The 22,248-nt window shown below is 35.7% G+C and overlaps 1 protein-coding gene across 6 annotated transcripts in view; it reads left to right on the forward strand.

Moving 5' to 3' along the window:
- The window catches only part of KHDRBS2 (KH RNA binding domain containing, signal transduction associated 2), a 393,063-nt gene that overhangs the window by 306,923 nt on the left and 63,892 nt on the right, over positions 1-22,248 (forward strand). For all 6 annotated transcript variants that reach the window (XR_008822730.1, XR_008822731.1, XR_008822733.1 and 3 more), the window contains exon 7: positions 19,054-19,136. Coding sequence is in view for 1 of the 6 variants with exons in the window: in XM_056344567.1 (XP_056200542.1) it covers positions 19,054-19,136 (83 nt within the window). In the remaining 5 variants the exon portion in view is untranslated. The remainder of the gene's footprint in view (positions 1-19,053; positions 19,137-22,248) is intronic.

The following is a 22,248-nucleotide window of genomic DNA, read 5'->3' on the forward strand; positions in this document are numbered from 1 at the left end:
GTTAGTGCTTAAATATCTTTTTAAAGGCATTTAGAGGGAGATGTAATTCTTGTTTTTTCTTGGTTTGTGAGATTTTGTTCTTCCCCCAAGTTTTCTTGGACATAACTTTCATTTATGTGACTGAAAGGCTAGAAAGTACTCTTGTATTTTTCATTTGAAGTTTCCAGATCTTTTAAGGTCATCATAAAATAAAAATTAAAGGTCTTTTCCAACCTAAATGATTCTATGGTTTTAATTCACAAACTTAAATCCTACAGACTTTCTTCCTTCAGACTCAGGTTGTTACCTTCATCTCTTCTCCTAAACTCTACTGATTCCCATTTTAAGACAGATTTTAAACTTTTGACAGCCTTGTTCACCACAGAAGATCTTAAATTAAGTATGCAATGAAAAAAAACAACCATCCTATTGTTGTTGTAAATGTGGACTCTACAGAATAGAATGTTTCCATGATAAATGATGCTTCATAATAAGCACCTAGGACAAGAGGTTATAATTTATGTTTTCAGAAAGCAACTATGTAAACAAAAGCAATTGGATTTGATGTCCTATTAACCTGGAAAAGTAGTACTTTGAGGCTGATCTGGATCCAATGGCTGGAACAGTGCAGGGGAAACAAACAAATAAAATTTAACAGATATAGTGTATCTAACTGCTCAACAGCCTTTTAATTTGAATGTATCCTTATGTTTATTCTACCTTTTTATATTTAGAATCTAGCACGATGTTTTTTCTTATCTTGCTGTATTTTATAATGATGATGAAGATTATAGGCATGAAATATCTTTGCAGCTCACCAATATTGATTAGCAAAATTATTATTGGGGGGGGGGGGGGAGGGGTGTGTTTTGTTGTTAAATGGTTTCCTAAGGTGCTTACAACTAAAGAGAAAAGTTCAAAGTGGTCTTTGAAGGAAATCATGATAACAGAAAGTGTAAAGAAGTAGTAAATTTAGGATATTCTACAGCTTGAAGATGATCCTCTCTCATGAGGGTGACAGATTTCCTCAGAGTCCTTGGTAATTGCAATGTAATCCATAAGAAGTGGTGGTTTCATTCTGTTCTTCAGTCTTTCTTACTTGTTTTCCTCTGTTACTCCTTGCTTCTTTCTTCTCTTCTGCCCTGGCATGGGTTGCCCATGGGCTGCAGTCCCTCAGGGGTGTCCCTGCTCCAGCGTTGGTTGCCTAGAGCTACAGTCCCCTCAGAGGTGTACCTCCTCCAGCACAGAGTACCTTCTTCCAGGAGTCAGTCTCCAGCCATGTCTCCTTTGAGACTGCAAATGTTTGAAGGCTTTCTTTAATTTCTTTTTTGTTGTTAATGTACCTGGACACTGAAAAATTAGTACGATCTTTAATTCCTTTGCTTGACCGTCACACCTCTTACTTAGGCAAATTATTTATTTTAAATGTATTTATTCTCTGTGGATCCTGTATTATCCAAGTAGTCCATGTTGGTTTAAATCTAATTAATTGTATTGCGACAAGACTAAAAAATTAAATGGTCATGGTGCCTTTGAGTGTGACAGAAAGAAATTTGATAAGTGGATATTAATAGGTACCTGTAGTAAATTCATTTTGCAAGTACTTTAGGAAATTTCCTTGAAGGTGGTTCTAACTTTTATGCATACACATCTAGTAGCAATTCTTAAGAAAGACCAGCTTCAGTCATATGTCTTCACGGAAGGCTATTAATTTCAAGGGAAAGGTTTCACTTTTTTTCAAAGGAAAAATTGACTGGAGAACTTCATTTTATTGTAAAAATGTATTGTGACTAAATCAAAGTACTTATACAATTTCAACTTCTGGTAAATTTTGAAGCTCCAGGGTTTTATCATATGCTCCCTTGGTTTTCTTTGTGTTGGTGGTTTACCTTTATGTCAGCATCCACCAGGAATGCTTGGACAGACTTTAGAAAGCCTATAAACTCTCTTAGTAGTATTTTATATGTAGAAAAATGTAGAAGTGCAAAAGGTGTTAATCTAAAACACATACACAGAAAAATTTAAAGAAACATACAAAACCCCAAAATAAAATCCTGTTTTAATGGAAGTGGAAACAAAGTATTAGGAAACAATGTTGACTCTTAAAGATGCTAACTAGAAACAAATGTTAGAGTAAGAAACAAACTGAAAGTTCTATATAGGCAGTTTTGGAGGGGGGCAACATTTGAGTTTCCTGGTCACGTTTAATATGACTACCCTCTGAAATGTAATGTTAAAGTGTAGGTATAACTAAACAGTTAGAGCAAGCAATTTTCAGACGTGTATACATCAGTGCTTCTGTCTCAATCCTTGTAGTAATGGAAGAGAATTAATGTGATGTGATATGAGATGAATTTAAAAGATAAAATACAACTAAAAAGTAATCACTATCATTCCCTTTGGATGAAATAATTAAGAAAAAACCCAAACATCTCTTTTCAAATACCAGATATACTTGGGTAATTCATAATTTTCTCACAAACAGAAATCTCAGTTTTTCCTTCAAATAATTATTGTGAGATAGTCTGTCAGCTCTCGGACACACTGGATGGGCAAAAGTGTACAAACTTCTTTTATCATCTGGCAATCTTCATTTTTTTGACATGCAGTTATTATAAATGTGTGATCAAAGAACATTAAATGAAGGTCTGAAGGGCAGACTACACCATTTACGTCTTAGTGAAGTCAGATGAGGAAATGTTTTGACAAAGCAAAAGGATATTATGTCTGTCGTGTTAGCTTAAAACTGTTCAAAACCTAAAGAATAAGTTTGAAAATTCATTGATCTTATGAGATAAGGGAAAAGTCAAATGAGGGTAGTCTGTAATAAACAGAGCCACACCCTTAAGCTCATCAAGACAAAAATGTATTTCAGTGCAATTGTAAAACATATTTTTGCAACAATAACTTGCATGTTATAAGGTGATTTAAACCTGTTATTGGACTTACGTCTTAAGTGGTGGATATTCAAGTGTTTGAATTGGTGAAGCTGAGCAGATATTCATGAAAGGTTTATAAAATAGCCTTTCCAATAGCATCAATATCTAATCTGCTCTTAGAGCTGATGTGAACAAGAAATGAGTCATAGGTGATTTAGGAAGGTGGTGATGTGATCAAAGTAATTCTGAGGGTTTTTTCTTTACTCTGACACAGATTTTCACTTTGATTTTGAATGTGTTAATTATATTAACACTTAGAAATTCTATTTTCTGCATCTGTATAACAGGGATAGTGATGATTAATTATATCACAAATTTGCTTGAAAGTTGAATTCTCTAATACATTAAACAGAATCCGTATAATTGTGTTATTAATATGATAGGTTTTGTTATAAATAATGTCAAGTAGAGTATAACATTTTTTTTTTTCATTTCTGAATTAATACCTATAGTTACATTTCCCAGCTTTAAAAATGCAAAAAAATCCCACTTGTTTTTCTGATCCTGATGCCACTGAAGTCCTTGAGAGTTTTTCCAGTGTTTTAAGGAGGAACCACAGTTAGCTCAGGTGATAATTTGTTCACATGCTGTAACTATGAAAATATATAGACCAAAATGTCAGTAACATTTCTACCCCATGGACTGAACAATCCAGGAGACAGATTAGTCATGCAGGAAAATATTTTTCTTTTCTGCTTGTCTTTTCTGTGATCAATGCTAGTTTCTATGAAAAGCAGAGAAGCTGATTCAGGAAACAGATATATGCAGTGGGTTTTGTGTTTGCTTTCTCATTAAAAGGGAAAGCAAAATATGAAGTATTGCTGCTCTTTGTGAAGTTAACATTCCAAAAGACAATTAAAAGACTATCTGTAAACAAACAAAGCCTTTACAAAGATATTATGTACTTAAACAGCAAGATTTACATCTTAGATTCAAAGGTATTTGGAGGATGAAAATCAAGAACATTAAAAAAATCGCTGTTGCCAATTTTTTTTCTGTTATAACACTGTGGTTAGCATCCCAGTTGTGATGTTATAGATATTTTATATAGCATGCTTGAATTTTGCTCAATTATGAGTAAATATGTGTAAGTATTTATGATATGATATAATTATCCCTTCTTCATAATATATATACTTTACAGCCCTGAATCTTCTTCTGAAGCTAGAAAACTAAGGAATAAAGAGGAGCTATATCTTTCTTGTAAAATGCCAATGGAGGAGAACAGATAATTTTACCTTAGTTTCTGTTTCTGCTGTAAGGATGGTAACACATTGTAAAGTAACTAAATAGAACTCAGAATAATTACTGGACTATGGATTGCAATCTAAAATTTCCTTCTCTCAGAATATGTCCCAAAACCAAATTTGGATATTCACACTTTCTTTGGCCACCTCTCTTTCCTGAATTAATCTTTAAAATTGAGGGAAAAAATCAGAGTACCAGTATCACAGAATAACTTAAAGCCTAGTTGTTGCAATAGCCACTCTCATTAGAAATGTAGCTTCAGGCTGAAATAAGAATTGAATCGGATTTGTCACTTCACTGGAGTGTTGTGGTATTATGTTCTTTTGGAAAGAATTAAGTGGTGTCAGCTGTGTTTTGTGGGCAGACTGATCATGGATGTATGTATTAGATATTCTTGGGGCATGCCAGCTGGCTCTAAACCTTCCTGGATGATACATGGAGAACTTCTATTTAGTGGATACTAATTACGCATTAGTAGTATACAGTTGTTGAGCTGTTCAGTTCTGCCAAGACTGAAGCTACAAGCCTGCCCAGAAGAAAAGCTTTAGAAATATAAACCTCAAAATTTTAGGTGCTTCAAGACTTCAGACATGTGGGTAGTTAGCCTTGCTTTTGGAGGATAAGTGCTTAAGACTGCTCCCAGCTCAAAACACTAATGTAGCTACATCCTTCATCTCCCAGTAAATTTAACAATTTGAATTCTTTTTGAGTGCCTGGGCACAGGTTCTAATGTCGTTTGAGGACCCTACAGCCTTCTAGACAGCCACAGAGGACGAACAATATCTCATAGGACCCAGCAGAGACCTGCCCCTCTGTACTAGGAGGCAAAAGCCAGATTATGTTCCGATGTCTAAAATGACAGTGCAGCTACTGAATTGAGCTCTCAGTGTCTACCTTATGATCAGATGTGAGGCATCTAGTTTTCACACTGGCACCAAAATGAGTTATTCTTGAACTAGACAACTCCACAAAATCAGTGTCCAGCAGGCACCGATGTGAAAGATGTCTTTCTAAGAGGAAAATTTTGTGGCTTTTCCAAATGAACTTCAATTTAATTTTTTTCATATCTAATTTTTTTCCTTAAGTAAACTTAACCATATTAGCAAGGCACTCCTATTTTGTTCATTACGTTCAACTTCTCCACTCCACTCTTGAAATACAAGAGCCCCTTGGATCCTCAGATAGCACAGATGGCAAAATGGACAAGAAGAATGTTACTTTTAGTTCCTCCAAGAAATGTTTTCAGTTATGTCTGGCTGCTCTGATTTTCACTTCTGTGCAGACTGCAAATATATTCATCAATCTGCCTCAAGGTCAAAACTGAGATACAGCCTTCTTCAATTGGCAAGATGACTACAGTTTAAAAGCTGAAGACTGACTTTTGATCACCAGTGATGCAACCCTTAATGTTTATTTGAATACTAATAATTAAGTATTATTTCAGTGATGCTTGCAATTAAGTGCTGTAAATGTCCTTCCTACATTTTATAATTCTGAGTCAGGCTTTAGGCTTCCCAGATATTCAGGGTGATGCTCAGGAGTTTACCTATCTCTCTTTACTGAGGCATCTCAAAACATTTTACCAAGGCAATAAATACTGTTTAGCCCCAATTACTTAGCTCCTATTTAATATGAATGTTAGAGAAGTCAATATTCAGTACACCTGATTGAAATCTATGTTCTTGACTGGCTACTGGTATGTCTAGAAATATGTAAATTTGGAGGAGAGCTTCATTTTTTATATTTTTAGAGAGACACATTGTGAGAAATCACTATCACATTAGGTCAGCTTCTTTTGCTTCTTAGATGTATTAACAGACTGAGATTCAGGTAGCGATGATGGATTAGTTTTAAGACAATGAACTTCCTGTTTTGCTAATCTACTACAGCCTCTGGCAAGTAGAGTTCTTGGAGTCAGCATGATGGGACTCAGGGGTGTCAAATATTTTCATGAGCCTGATTTGCATATTTCTTATGATAAAATTTGAATACAGAGAATCATTAGTGACAAAGAGTCAGCTTCTTTTCAATCCATATCCCCTTAAGTGAGCAATTTGTTGTAGTCCACAAGTGTATTTTTATGTATTTATTTCCTTCAGAGTTTTAGTATCTTCAGTTTAGAATTGTGTTTTACAAACTTACGCAACAAAGAGCTTTTTAAACTGAAAACAGTGGAAAGAGTTAATTGAAGAATTTTTTTAATAGTGTTTTGATGTTTTATGTAATCATGTATACATTTTTATGGTGGACTAATTCCTAGTCTTGGTTAGAGGAAAAAAAAAAAAAACAAACACCAAGACCCTTGATGCTATGGATTTTCTGTTTCAAAACCCAACTGAATACTGTAATGAAGCACTATATAAAGCGCTGACAACCGCCTCTGTGAATCATGAAGATTTTTTTTTTACATGGATTCCTGAGTCATTGACCATTACAATCACAGCTAAATCAATGTCTTTATTTTCTCCAGTGCATTAACAGAACAAGGATGTGCCAATGAGGAGATAATACTGCCATTGTGGAATAGTGGTCTACTGGCTGAATAGGTAGTGATGAAATATCACCAGCATGAACCATCCCTTTTTAGAAAAAATTGAGACTTTAAAGAATCATGACAGTTATCTTCAAGCTCAGTCATTATAGCTTGTAAGATGAGAATAACCTTCTGCTCGTTTTTTAAATATTCAAGCAGAATCTAAAAGTTTGCTGGCTTCTTCACTGAACTGAGAGTGAAAAAATTTATCCATATGCTTCTCCTTTTCTACTTCAATAAATGCCAACTTACCATCTTTAACTTTATTTCGTTATGAACTCTCCATTCTTCAGTACTCCCAAAACTGATGTAGTGGTTTTTTGAACTTCCTACCTAAGACCTGATATGAATGTCAAAGAATTCAATTTAAAAATTCCTTTTAACATTCTTGCTCTTTAAAACAAAGAATATCTGAGACATGAGTAAATTTTTATGTTATCCAAAGCAAGATATTATCATGGCATAAACAAGATAAAGGTGAGTGTGTAAAGTGCTAGAACAATGTTTAAAAGGAAATAGTAATTAACAAATTATTTCTTTTCCTTCCTTTAGCCTACTTACTAATCTTCCTGAAGTAGAATTAGGATACATTGCACTCTGTATTCCATACCATAAAAATACCCCATATAAAATTAAAATAAAAAGAAACAAAGATGGAAGTTACATCAATAAAAATAAATATAAAAAATGGGTAGAACTCTTTAATAGCATACAGGCATATGTAATAACTGAGGATATGGCCTGAGTGGTACTCAGGATGGAGAGCTTCTTTTCTAAAAATCTTGGGTTTTTTCTACAAAGCTGGAGAGAGAACAGAAATGTTTTGTGTATGTTTGTGTGTGTTGCAGGGGACACACATAGTTCTTCCTAGAAGATTAATGCAAATTGACTTAGCATGCAAGCTATAGAATCACACTGAATTACTTTGTGCTGAATATGGAGCTAAAACAGTTCTGAGCTTAGTGAAAAATTCTAACGAATGATAACAAAACCAGCAACAACACAAGATTTCATGTACATCCGTCAAATGTTCACTGCAATCTGTGTTGTGCTTCCATTTTATGGCCAGAGAACAATCTTTTCAGATATCCTTTTCTTTTAGAAGGTAGCCTGCCTGTCATTCTTTATTATTTATCTAATGTAGTTGTTAAAAAGAGGAATTAGAAATTACACCTCACCGAAGTTTTAAGTTATAGTGAACATCACTTTCTGCCTTCCATCCTTTTTAGTGAGTCTGAAAACCATGTGCGTTCATGGAATCTAACTGAATGAAAAGAATGCAAAAATGTTGCTGTTACACAAAAGCAAGATAGGCGCATGTGTATATATGTATATCAATTTATATGTATATATTCTGTAATGTATTAATATACAGTATACAAAACAAGAATCCATTTCTTATAAAAACTTTTATTTCTACAGTACAGGCATTTTTGTAACTATATCAGATGTTATGATTACAGTGGTCAGCTAGAAATCTTGCTCTTGGTTTATGGGAGCTCACCAAAATCTAGAATGTTACCTTTCCCCAAACATTGGTGAGCGTAAAGTAGAACAGTGAAGTTTGTATGATTATGATTTCTATGAATCATTGCACATTAAAATGTTCCTATAATCAACATCTTGTTAATTTTTGATTGGTAAGTATACTAAAATAGATAGCTGAAAACAAGTGGAGATATATTAATAAAAATTAAATTGTGAGCTAAAGAGATGGACTGAAAGAAACGTTGAGATTCTCTAGGTCCATTTTCAGTTCTACTGCTGGACACCATCAGTAGACTATACAGCGACTGCAGCAGTCATGGCCCTGGATGATCTGTACAGTGTTGGGAATCCAGCCCTAGGCACACTTGAGAAGGTTGTTGAATTCTGCTTTTGGTGTCTCCATTGCAGTGTTTAGAGCAGAAGAGGTATTATCAGATGTGCATTATCACTTCTATATGGTAAATGAAAATCAGTACTGGACTGATTGGCAGTCCATCAGTATTTTTAATCATTTTTTGTTCTTCATTTGCTGACAGGCTGTGTCAGGAAGGGTCAGAATCACTATTCTGAAATGAATAGTCTCACAATTAACAGATCTGTTGGCCTTTTTTACCTTTCTGTAGGCTTGTTCTTTCTTTTTATTTCTTGGTAAGCATTAGAGGAATTAGCATAGAGATACTGTTAGTGTTTTCAGTATGTGGATTTTACTTGATTCTATATCTTTAATGCACTTAACTCAGTTAATGTTGGAAAACACCTGGTCCATTTTCTGAGTTTCCGACCGTAAGTGATAGCCAGCAGGTAAAGGTTGAGCTAGACCAAAGCTATTACAGCTGTGTGATAGAAAGACAGTAAGAACAGTTTCTCCTATAGAATGCCACAATTTCTCCTTCCTTCTTGTGCCTTGCTACAGTCTGGGATCATGATGAATCCCTGTTTGCAGCATCACAGTCAGGCTGCACCAGAGTCTAGGAATATGCCTTACATAGTAACAGGATTTTAATTTCTCATTTAATATGGATTTTGTTACTGTGATGCATATCCACATCACTTCCATCACCTTAAAAAAAATAAAATCTGCAAATTCAGTCTGGTGCACAGCACAAAGGCTTGCTGAGTGTCTTGCTATGAAAGCCATATTGAGGTCCATACATACTTTCTGGGTGGATTTTAATGCAATAAAATTCCATCAGACTTTAAGGATTTAATTCAGGCAGGTCATCACCTCCTGAGAGCCACTTGTGTTATAGGCTTTCACTTTAGAGAGCTAGTCATAGTATTTGACACTCTTGATCCAGTAGAATCAAAGATGACTGGACATCTTCTCTGGCACAGCTATTTGCCAGACCCAAGAAAGAGGAAAGTAATTTGTGGGGGTAGGGATCTGTATAAGGGTTTTGTGAATACTTGGGGGTTCTGGCTTGTTGCTATGTTATCTGCTGATCGGTATCTCTTGTCTGTGTCAGGGTTACATTTGACTTTGAATATTTATATTAGAATTATTTTTAAACAAAACCAGAAGAATGTGACACAGAAATCAGAGAACAGTGAGAATACATTTTACTGGTACAGTGATATATATTTAGTCATATGGGATAAAGTTAGCAGAGATGTCTGACACAAAGATCTATTAGGCTGTCAGACAGTCTCCCAAGAGAAATGGTGGAATCCCTACTACTGGCAATATTTAGAATTTGATTAGAGAAAGCACTAGAAAATGTGCAATCCTATTTGATAGGAGCTCCTAGTAGATGATCTGTTCTTTTCCATCCCTAATTTCTCTAATTGCATGCTCAAACTTGAGGGAATAACAATTTAAAGACTACCGCTAAGTATCTCAAAAAGTATTAAGCAATTTTTACCGTTTTGCTCATTACTCTATTCACAAATTAGAAGTCCCATCACATTCTACATGTTTGCTTTTAATTATACCTGGCCTTTCTGCAATAATTCCTGCATGAGATTGTGCTGGTTAAGTTTGCTTTTCTTACATATCTTTTAAAACCAAGAAGAACCTGCATTACCTGTAATGCTTGCATTTTATGCATCATGCTAAACTGTATTTCCTAGTCTGACAATACCTGTTAGAAAATGAAATATTACAGTTAAGAAGTTGCTGGGAGTAGACTGTTCCTTTTTTATTCCTCTGCAGTACACAGGACCAAGAAGAATTTCCAGTAACATTTTTGTTCAAACATGATTAGCAGCATTCATTGTAAGCAGCTCTTGTATAAGTTTAATCATTGTCATAAGCAGGAAAAAAAACCCCAAAATTAGTTTTTATTCTGCAACTGATATCAACTTAACATTTAGTTTCCCTAGTACTAGATTAGTTTTCATAACTTTCAAAATCTACCTATATTTTTCACAGTAAGTTTTATTATGTCAACTCTTCAAAATATAAGTGTGAATGGGAAAAAAAGTTTGATCAATTCAAATATATAAACTCATGAGACACATTATTCAGGTTGGAAATCCAAAAATTAAATCAAAGGTATCATGGCACTGGTGGAATACTATTTAGCTTAAGTATGGCTTAAAAAAAACACAAAATAAGAGTTACCATTGTTACACCTTCTAAATACTGCTTTACGAAGAAAAATAAATATAAAAGCTAATATTTTTATGTAAAGAATCAAAAATTATGCAAAATGCATAATTTATATAGCAAGACAATTTTAATTTCATTGTCCAAATTTGTCAGAACTATTTTTCTATAAAATTAGATTCTAGGAAATATGTGATGAACTATCTTTGTAACAATGTAAGACACTTGGAATTTGATTCGGCAAGAGATGAAAAAGGTGTGGGGTGTCTGGGAAAGATTAGGTTATAAAGATTACACCATTAAGAATGCCTGAACTCTCATCTAGACCTGCTTCAGGATTAATATATAAATAAATCTGTATTTGTCCTGTTTTTGAGTGCTTTAAACAGTGTTGTCTCTCATTCCACTCTGAAGTTTTGGTACTGTTATGAATTACTAACTCATGGAATCCTTAAGGGTTAAATGCATTTAAACAGAATAAAAACGGATCAAAACCAGTGGGATTGCACATAGAATTAACCTATGTAATTTCTTTTCCTTTCCTGACATAGAAAATATAAGGCTATTTTTGTGGAGCTTTTTTTTTTAATGCTGCAGTAAAATTGGACAGATCTCATAGCTGTTAATCACGATGACTCCTACAAGTCTTTTCCTGAAGGAATTCTGTAAATTCAGAGACACGAGCAGTGTATAGATTTTGAGGATGTATTTACTAAAGCACATTATCTTGCATTTGGCCAAGTTTTATTTAATCTGCCTACTTCCAGCATTAATAATACATCAGAGTGAAATTTTATTTTAAAGTAAATGCAATTCAAAGTCCTGTAAAGCACCTATCAAAGCATTTCTACTCTTTGCTAGTACCTCAGCACTTTCTTGCACATTTACAAGCTCCAAAATAGACAATCCTGTGGTCCGGTTTTCAAGGGCTGGAAAATAAAAAGGAAAATTTCTTGGAATGCCCAACCATTCAAGACCTGGAAATTTAATTTCCTAGGTTATTGTAAAGCTTATTTAAGGTTTAAATGGTTTACCTTTAAGGCATCATGTCTAGCAACTCAAACCTTTGTGAAGTGCTTTAAACCATCAATAAGTTGTTAAACTCAGACAGAAGAGTTGTCAGTCTTTAGTAGATACTTGTAATGATTTCTGTATCTACGATACAAGAAACCTCAGTGCTCCATGGACAGATTTTGTCAACTCCATCTACTGATTATACAGCTGGGAGATCATCAGGATGCACAAGAAGCTCACCATCTGCTTTGCTTAAAATTTTGGAAAAAGAAATATTAGATATCATAAGGAGATTAAAACCAATAGTGGGTGTATTACAGCCCATCCTCCCTTGGCAGCCAAAGACTACTTTCTACTCTTCATTTCATTTCTCAGGGAAGATAAATGTTTCATTTAAATGCCATTTATGTGATGTATTGGCACCAGTGCAACTTGATACTGTAATATATTATCACTGACGTACTATGTCAAGTACTTGAGTACTGCTCAAGTACAAGTCATCAGTAAAAATAAAAATTAAAAAATCCTTTCTTCAGATATCTCAGAATCATGCAAAAATGCAAGTTATTGCAGATACACAAAAATACCTTGGATTATTTTTCATCTCCACTTGCTGCTTACTACTGAGATATGCCTTTTTATTGATACTGGAAGAAAGATGTTTCTGCGATACATTCCTGTGCAATGGGAACTGAGTAAAAGGATTGCCACTGAGCATAGGATACCATTCCATAAGGAAAGACATTATGAAAAAAAGCACAAGTAGAATTGCGTAGGAAATGGTTTCACTGTTGACAGTAGCAGGGTTAGGGGACAGGGAAGGTGCAGCAAGTTAGATGGATGTAAGCAGCAGCTGATTATACAGAGCTTTGACACATGAATTAGAAGGTTTAATGTGACTTCATGAGCATAGGAGAGGTAACAGAGAAATAAAGATGTTAGTCAGATGAATGTTGTAGTATAATAATTGCAGCAGCAAATTACGCTGTATTCTACAGTCCTGCAAATATGGAAGGAGTAAGAAAAGTTTCATTGTTATTAGGTTTTCTTTTACATTTTCACTCCATTTTTATTTTCTTTTTCAGTACACCAAAAATGTGGTTTAGTTGTTGTTCATTCACTTTACATTTAGTTGAAGAAGTACAGAAAAAACGGGGATGGAGGTGGGGAGGAGCAGGGAGAAAGCTATATTTAAGAGAGTACACAGCAATTCCTTGAAGTAACTGTGATTCTGGTTTACTGTGACTGCTTTGGCACCGCACAACTATTTGCTTCTGTGGCCCCTGCCCTATCTTTATCTCTTTATCTTGCATACCATCAATTTTAGGACTTCTGGGTGGTAAAACTTGTTTAGATTCACTCATTCTTACTATATTAATTGTTCAACATAAGATTTAATTAAACCATTGAAATATGAGAACATTAATGGCTTGTTTATGTTCTCTGCTTTGAATATGCAAAATCTCTGTGACTGATTATACTGAAATTTCAATCATTTTCCCATGACTATGAAAATTGTTCACCTCTGTATCTTTTATCGTTCAGTTATAACGGTGTTTCCGATTGCTGGTATGTGAAGAATAAGACTGATTTCATTGAGAGGTCAAATGTGTTGAGATTACTTCATTGCCTCTGGCAAGCACGTCTACTCTGGGTTGTCTCAGCACTGTAGATTAGTTCATATATTGCATTTATGAAGTCCATAACATAAAGCTCTGATTTTTCAATTGATTAGTGTTCCCATTTTCATTTCAGCATTATTTTTGTTATTATTACTACTATTTATAATTTTGATGGATATAGTGCCACTGATCTTTGAGTTTATTTTCAAAATGCTTGGTAGATCTCACTAGTGAAGGGGATATATATCATCTTCAGCAAAGTGATGATATCTGGTTTCTCTTTTTCTGACCCTGGAGGTATAGCTGAAGAATGCCAGATATGACAGCAGGCATACATACTTAGGTAGTAATTTAATCAGAATTTCAGTTTCTAAGCATAAATTATGATTCCAGGAATCCTTGCTCAGCAATACTCCAACTTCCCAGGCACTTCAGAGAGATTCATCTGCTCAAGCTGCAGTTTTTCAATACTGAATAATCCAAATCTAAAGTAATTACAGTTTTTATCCCTCTTTGTAGTCAGTAAAGAGAAATTGCTATTTGTCTAAATTACATAAAATTAATATATCAAGATGTGTTCCTCTACATCTACTCAGAGCTGCCCCCACCTTAGAACAGCTTGGGGTCTGAGCACCAAATTTGTGAGTGTGACTGTGATGGAAGGCAAGTCCTCCCCCTTACAGCACTCTAGAGAGGCTCAACCAGCTCAGCACTCATGAATCGTGAACACACAATGATGGCACTATCTGCCACTTTTTTAAAAGCAACAAGTAGATAAGGAGGTGACAGTAGTACAGCTCCAAGTATAATAGCTGTGATCTGTTTTAATTTTGGTTAAAATTGCCATTTCTCTGTGACATGATTTAATCACCTTAAATGCTCTTTACAGGAAAATTGTAAGATTCATTAAAACCAAACACGCAGTATGACTAGCCAAGGGCATGAGTCATACATCTGGAAGGAGAAGGCTTCCCAGATGTATTTCTTTATTTCTCTCCAGTGTTTCATATACAGTAAAAGGAGTGAGACTGAAGATTTCCCATAGTTGTTAGCATTTCCCGATTTGTAGGTGTGCAGTCAGTTGCATGCTAGATTAACTCAGCGTTTTTTCTGAAGAGTGCTGTCTGTCTGCCTGTGATGCTGGTCTTACATGCCCACCCATCCTCATGCATCATTCCCAGCATTCTAATTGCATTCTGGGTCTGAGGTTGCTTCAAAACAACTCTTAGCAGCACTGATTTTTACAAGCTCAGCTTTCTCTAAGCAATAAATGCTTTCAAACAATGAACTAACTTACATAACTAAAGGTTAGTTATCTAAATCCCGTCCCGGGTTCCCATTATAGTCATTGGAAAGAAAGCTCTCATTTAGAGTGCAATTCAAAGTGTCCTCAAATAGGTGTCAAATAGGTGTCAGAAGTATGTGGGATGAATTACCCTCTAAAAATGTTTGATTTCTACCCTGTGATTCTTATGGGAATCTACTGCTAGGTTAATGGTAGATGACTGGATTTTAGCCTTGTAAGCTAAGGTGATACAGATATGTGAGAAAATATGGATGTGGCCAAGTTACAATAGGAAAGAGTGAGATAGAAGCAAGGAGAAGAAAGAAGTGGAAATTACACAAAAGCCCCTTTACTGAGAAACAACTGGTTTTACTTGGAGTTACAATTAGAGGTGGATTTTTATAATCTCATCTTCTCTGAGGTACAGTACTAATTTCTGCGTACTGCTGGGTGCAGCAAATGAGAAGGACTACCCTGGTTCTCAGCTGCAGACATTTTTCTTGTTCACATATTTGTCAAATACAGAGTTGCATAATTCACTTTACTTTGATTTTTTGTTTGTGTTTTGCTTTTCTTTCTTTAAAAAAATGTCTAGATATGTTGCAGGTTGCTACCTTAGAAAGAGTTGGGCTATCATCTTTTAAATAAAAATTAGTTTTGACTTCTTTACAATGTATTTCATCACATATTACCAGGACACATGTAAAATACAGAGTAGGGCAGTTTTCATTAGAAGTATTAGAATTATTTTCCTTCTTGGTTCCCAGAGCTGAAACCTACCATTTTTCAGAGTATGCTGTGAGAATCCTATTTTCTAAGGTATGTAGAGAAGAGGTGATTTAAACTTGGTGCATTTGAGTGTGGACTGTTATTGTTTGAAACAGGGTTTTAACATGAAGTAGAAAATTCATGCTTAAAGAGATCAGATTGTGGTAGATTACAATACCCTTGTTATTGGTGATGCATATTAATTTGTATTTCTAATATTGTGTTATCTGAAACTTGGAAAGGATTTGAGTAAATCTAAATAAATAAAATAAATCTTCCTTAATATCTTGGGTGTTGAATCAAATAGATAACTTTTTCTGGGGTAGTAGAATATAAGCCTTTTTCCAGTTCTGTCCCTTTTTTCTTCTACAGCCTTTCCCCCCTGACTATAATTTCGTTATCAGTGGTAGGGTGTATTTGCTCCTGAAGTGATTGTTCCCAATGTTAATTTAATGTGTTATTCTGAGATTCTTCTAGGAGTTTTTCCTGTCTTCACTTTGTGGGGAAAGACTGGCAAATACTTAAATATGCTCATTTTCAAAGTAGTCTTTTCTTGAATTGTGCTGTATTTTAAAATTTTCCTTAATTTTTTTGGTTATTATTTTTAAACCCTAAACTATACCAAGACTCCTCAAAATCATCCATAATTATTTATAAACATTGTTAGGCCACTGCAGCTCCAGATGTGTATTTCTGTACCTTTATCTCTGGTTCAGGATGTATCACTGTAAGGCCAGAGTGAATCCTAGTCTTTGAAAGACTCACTTTCCTTTTCACTGACACAAAGTAAAAAGATCTTTTTCTTATGTTTTTGGAAAGATACTTCATTAAGAAATACCTGAGATAAAAATAACCTGGCATAAAAACCTAACCTAGAAACGTCTATCAGTTTGAATATCTTTAATAGTTCCCCTGCTTCAGATTTTTCAGTTAATTCCAGTAATCTTCTGAATGGTGGCAGCAGCTGCCATGAGGAAATAGACTCCTCACACAGGAAGAGTCTTCCCAGGCAACCAGACCCAGTGCCCTGGATAGCCTTGAGAATCAAAGCTCATCAGCAACTTTTTGGAGTTCAAAGGAAACTCTTTTCCTTAGGTCCTGCCTATCTGCATCCCCATTAACCTCTTCAAAGAACTCTGAAGATTTAGGGAAGTGCTTTCTTCCCCTTCCCTGAAACCAGGTGGCTTGCCCCTGTCACCTTTTTTACAAGTTTTGTAATATTCTGATGAGCATGAAGATGGATTCTCCAGCGGTGGACATTGATCAGATCAGACCCAAAGTTGCTTTGTCCAAGATATTTCTCCTTGAAGAGCACAGACTCAATTAAAAGTCACAAGAACTTACATATGGGGTGGAAGGTTAAGTGTTATACACACATATGTGAAAATTTCTGGTGAAATAAATGAAACTAGAGATTATAGAAGAAAAATGTCATATTCAGAACACTGACAGCATGGGTAATCAATCCCTTTTCCTTCAGTGAGGTAAGGATACAGCACTAGCAACTTAGAATATATCTAAGGGGACAGATGCTCTCATCAGCATATGTTTACAGAATGTTTATCCATTTAATATGGTTGGTTGGTTTGTTTAATAACATGGACTAATAGACCTAGAGGGTGCATGAAGGAGTCTTGACTATTGCTAACTAGAAGATTGCACTGCATTTTGAGAGGGCATCCTGGGTTCTGGTCTCTGGATTTATACAGAACTTCTCTTGGGAGCACTGTCCTCATCCTACACAGGGCACAGAATATGTGAATTTGAATGTCCTCAAACTCATAGCTTCTAGATCTTAACAGGGTCTGCATGGGAGCTGGGTGTTACATCTCTCAAAATGTGTGTGTGAGAAATACTTTCAAACATTCAAGTTGTGTGTTCTGAGGAGCTGAAGGTTAAAGAGGAGAAAAATGCATAGTGAATTTGAGACACTTCAAGGATGTGAAAGGAGCTATTTCGGATCTCACTTCTAGATGCCTAAAGGCTTCTTTGGGACAAGGGTGTCTTGGTATGATAGACCATATTAAACTTTGAAAGAATGCTAGTATATATCTTATATAAATAGTTCACCTGTAGGATTACAAGATAATTCCCATACAGATTGACACAAATAAGAGAACATTATCCAGAAGATACTTTTTTATGTATTATAGGTACATTACATTGTGCTTTCTTCCTCTGTCTCTGTTTTCCAACCACTCCACTTGAACCATTCGCACTGTATTGCCCTGTTCTGAGCCTTGAGGGAGGCTGTTAAAATCTGTAATGTAAACCCACATAAGTGTCAGCTATTAACAAGTGTCCTCTGCCCTGCTGGTGCTGAACGTTGATCCACCTCAGGCATCAAGAAACTGAGAGCGCTAATTTATAAATGTTGCCTTTCCTGTTCTCTCACGTGGTGGGTAAGCATGCTGAAATGTCTTTCCTCTAGCTATTCGGCATTATATAGGAACTTGCATCACCCTCATCTTCCCAGTAGCAGGATCCCACCCAGTAGCATACTAATCGATGTGACTAACATCCATCTCCTGTGACTAGTTGTTTCTCTCGTCCTGTTCCCAGAGGCAAGATTGTGTATTTTGCTATATAGTGTTAAATGTATCACTGTAGTCTGCAGAGGTACGTGGTTAACTGTATGTTTTGCTGAGTTTATACTAATGAAGGCTAGGCAGACAGGTGTACTTCCACCTGAAGTGGAAGATGACAGGGTTTCTTTCTGTGGACTTCAGATTCTGGGAGAGGCCGTTCCCCAGTATCAGAGTGGGACTCTCCTTCCCGAAAAAGCTTTCCCCTGGATTATCCATCTATTTATGTATTTATTTATCGTCTGGTTCCTGAGCACTATTTGGTTCAGAGGCAGCTACAATAGATCATAATTGCCCATGGCTCCCTCAGTAGAAGATTCAGACATTAGATGGGCTGAATCATCTTCTGAAATCACTCGTGTCTCTCTAGCTTAGGCAGACTGAGCATTTGTCGGAGCCCTTCATTTAGGACCCTTAAGCTGGATGAGAGGAATCTGTATTAAAGCGTTCATCAACCTGTCACAGAAAAGCATGCCTTTTTTAAAAAGAGTAGGATGCTCAATGAAGGAAAAGGTGCTTACTGTAAGTTATTTATAAAAATCATAACCCATTACTTCTGTCACAAACATGCACAAAACTTGTTTCTCGTGTTTGGTTGGTTGTTGTTGGTTTTGGGGTTTTTTTTTAAGTAAACTTAATCTTATGGTACAATAACATTCTTAGTAATATTGAACAGTCAATGTATTTTTCCTGCCATTTGTTCATTTCAACATGGAACCATTTATGTAACAAATCGCTAGGAAATTATTGTTATCATTATCATTCATCAGTATTCTACATAGATCCCACTGAAGCACTGTGGTTTGAGCAATATGCCACAGTTTATCAATGAGTAAGCTGAGTTCTTAAATGTGTAACTGATTTCTTTACCCTTGTGAAATACAGGTAGTTCTTCACGGTTCACAATTCTCATCAGTAGGCTGTTTTACATAATAGTGGGGAAACATAACACATATATATTTTGGTGTAAGTTACTTTTACATCTTGATAATATACTTTGATTCATCACTTTTCTGAGCTGTGGTGTTCCATTTTTCCCCTTAGGGATATGATGATGGATATGGGGGTGAATATGATGATCCAAGCTATGAGGCATACGATAACAGTTATGCCACCCAAACACAAAGGTAAGCACGTGCATTTTTACATTAATTTTCAAAGTACACTTTTTTCTCTTAGCTTTTCATGTAAATTTCCTGTTTCATTTTCCACATTAAATTTTACAAAATCTCTATAGTACTTTTAAAAAGCTGTCAAAAAGTAATAGTGGCAGTCAGAATTTATATACAGAATTACTCAGATGAAGCAAAAATGCAAGCAGCTACGCTTTTAAAATAGGTGCAAATTCAGTGTGGTTTTTTTTAGAAAAGTCATTATATCATTTTCCTGTCTGATGTCATACTGAACTTGTTTGTGCAATTTTTTTTTTCCTTTACTAATCCAAAGTTGTCAAGGGAATCTCATATTTACAGCTTTTACAACGTTTTGGGCAAAACCAGAAGGAAATAAAGAAAATAATTATGATGGTAAATACCTGATGTTGGTTGGCATACACCATCAAGGTAAACTATGGAAGAGAATTTCAAGCCTGAAGTAAGGCTGAAACTGTGTTTTCAGCCAGTTACTTTCTCAGCAACTCTCAGAATTTATAAAAGCAACCAAGTCTGAAAATTTATTTTATGTCCTTACTGCATGCAATAATAGGAAAAATTACATTCATAACTTTTATGTTTTGTGCCACTAAAATGAGGCAGCAAAAATGATCGCCTTTATGTACTAATACACCACACACGTATCTTAATTTGACAGTTGGTCCATGTTTTTTAAAAGTGGAATGACAACTTTTTCACAGTTAAGCTGAGGGATAAAAGGGTGATTCAGCCAGTTATTCAGACAATGCTCTGATGGGTTGCTAAGCCTACTCGTAAGATTGTGGGAAGGCAAATAAAAATTTAACAAGACATAGATTTTAACTGAGTTAGTGTGATTCTCACTGGGCAAGAAGGCAGTGTACGTGTATAGAGGTCTGCACTCCAAAGACCAGAGGACCTTAAACTTCCTTTTGTTTAGCCATCTTTTTTGTTGAATGCCTTGCTGATGAAAATGCCTGTCAGAATAAAGTTCAGCTCTGGAACTGCTGTAGTGAGTGGCACTTGAGCTAATAAAAAATACTTTGTAAGTATTTTTATAACCAGTGAAGTATATTTAAAAGGGTTTGTCACGCCTAAATGTGAACCCCATCAAGTATACTTTAACAACACTTATAAGTAATTATACATTACTAGCTTCACCCATCATGTCATTGTGTAGGTAGATATTCTTGTTGTCAAATGTACTCTAACTTTTCTGAAAAGAATTTAGCCCATCTTTTGCTACAGTAGTGACTTGTCACAGGAGATGCTGCCTCCAGTGTAAAAATAATAATTAGTTGGAAATTTCTCTGCTATGACATTGCTTTATATCATCTGAATTAACCTGTAATTTCTTTGCAAGGTGATGTCCCGGGCAACTAAGTGACCAATATATCAAGTTTATGAGGACTTTATTATAATCCAGCTAGAACTGGCAGTGATAATGTTACTCAAGAAAGAAAACTTATAGAGTCACATAATTTTGTTAATTAAACAGCTATTGAGTTTAGTAGTCAGATATGTTTTCTACTAACATGAGCTACCTCCAGGATATTTGATCTGTTTAAAATCTGCAACTAAAACATTTCTTTTTGTAATATACAGCAGGACACTTAGTCATTCATGTTGAGTGGTGCTGAATGCCGCAAGTAGTCTGTTGATTTCAAAGAGAACACTTTCGAAAAACACACTCCTCATTTCAGAGTTTTAAAGAACAAATGGACCATTAGATATGCAATTGGGATGTTTGTACCTTATTGGCCATTTAGCTTCACAGAAATGCCTCCCTAATGAGCCAAAATAGTACAATACAATGAAATATTATGACCTAAATATTTGGTTAGATCTATATATCAAAAAGTTTTCTCCCAATCTCAGATCTTGATTATTAGTATGCTCCAATCATATAAGCAAGACATAGCATGCACACACCTAACAAAGAAGATAAGTAGCACTGCTTCAAAGTACTTCTTCATCTCATCCAGTATGTGATTTACAGGAAAAAAATAACAAAAACTTGTAGGCATTGTCTGTGCTCAGGAAGAAAAATATCATTACTGCCCTCTGCCGGGATTGACTGAAATTCTAAAGCATGAGACAAGAATAAATTGTAGTTGATGACTTAAGGCAGAGCACGAACGCTTCTGTTCACATTAAGGTCAGAGTTTCTACTCACTTTTTATGGCTCATTAAGGAATCAATATGGGAATTCTTAGAGAAAGTACAAACTCCTGCCTGTCTGTCTCACCATGCATGTTGACCAATCCTTTGCTCTCTTCATTGCTTCAAATAGAAGAATGTGTTGGGATGGGGGGCACAGACAGATGAGATGGGATGGAGGGCTGAATGCAAGCTGAATTCAGGGTGCTTTAGAGCAGAGCACATACAGTAAGTTGTGCCTTGTTCCCCTACTCACCCAATGCACAGAATGAAGCTAGTGTTTGGACAGCCTGCCACCACCATCCCTATTAACTATGTCTTCCAAACCTCACATCTACTTCCCATTTGCTCACCAGAGGCTTGCTGCCTGTATATATTCCTTCTCGGGGCCCTTAGTCCTTCATTGCCCAAGAGGTCTGATTTAGACGTTTATAAATCAGGCTCTGCCAACAGCAGGGAAAATGAGCACACTATCGACATATACCACTGTGCTACAGCAAAGGATTGTGATTTAGCAGAAGGATCACCAAAAATACCAAGCCCCAAGACCACCCAGATGCAATTAGTGATAAATGCTGCACTTCTGTGCACACTTACCTGAAGGTTTGTTTTAAGGGTCGGGGACAATGTTGCAGGTCCAGCCATACATTTTGTATAAGTCCTTCTCTAATGAACTCTGCCACTGCCACCCTCCCAGACAAAGAGCTCTGTCCTTCATGACAGCAGTCTTATTTTTAGGCCGAAAATAGGGGGATGGGGTCATTTATGGAAGAGACCATGACAGAGTCACGGGATCAGACTGGAATGAAACCCACAATAAGTGTGTGGCTGAATGAGCTAAGAGGCACCTCAAGAGCACTTTGAAATGGACGCAAGGAGCAACTTGAAAAAAAAGAACAGCAGGACCCTCACTATGGTAAGTGCCACCCATACTTTATTATGTTTGGGG

This window comes from Falco biarmicus, chromosome 6 (genome assembly GCF_023638135.1).
Source record: "Falco biarmicus isolate bFalBia1 chromosome 6, bFalBia1.pri, whole genome shotgun sequence".
NCBI classification, from domain to species: domain Eukaryota; kingdom Metazoa; phylum Chordata; class Aves; order Falconiformes; family Falconidae; genus Falco; species Falco biarmicus.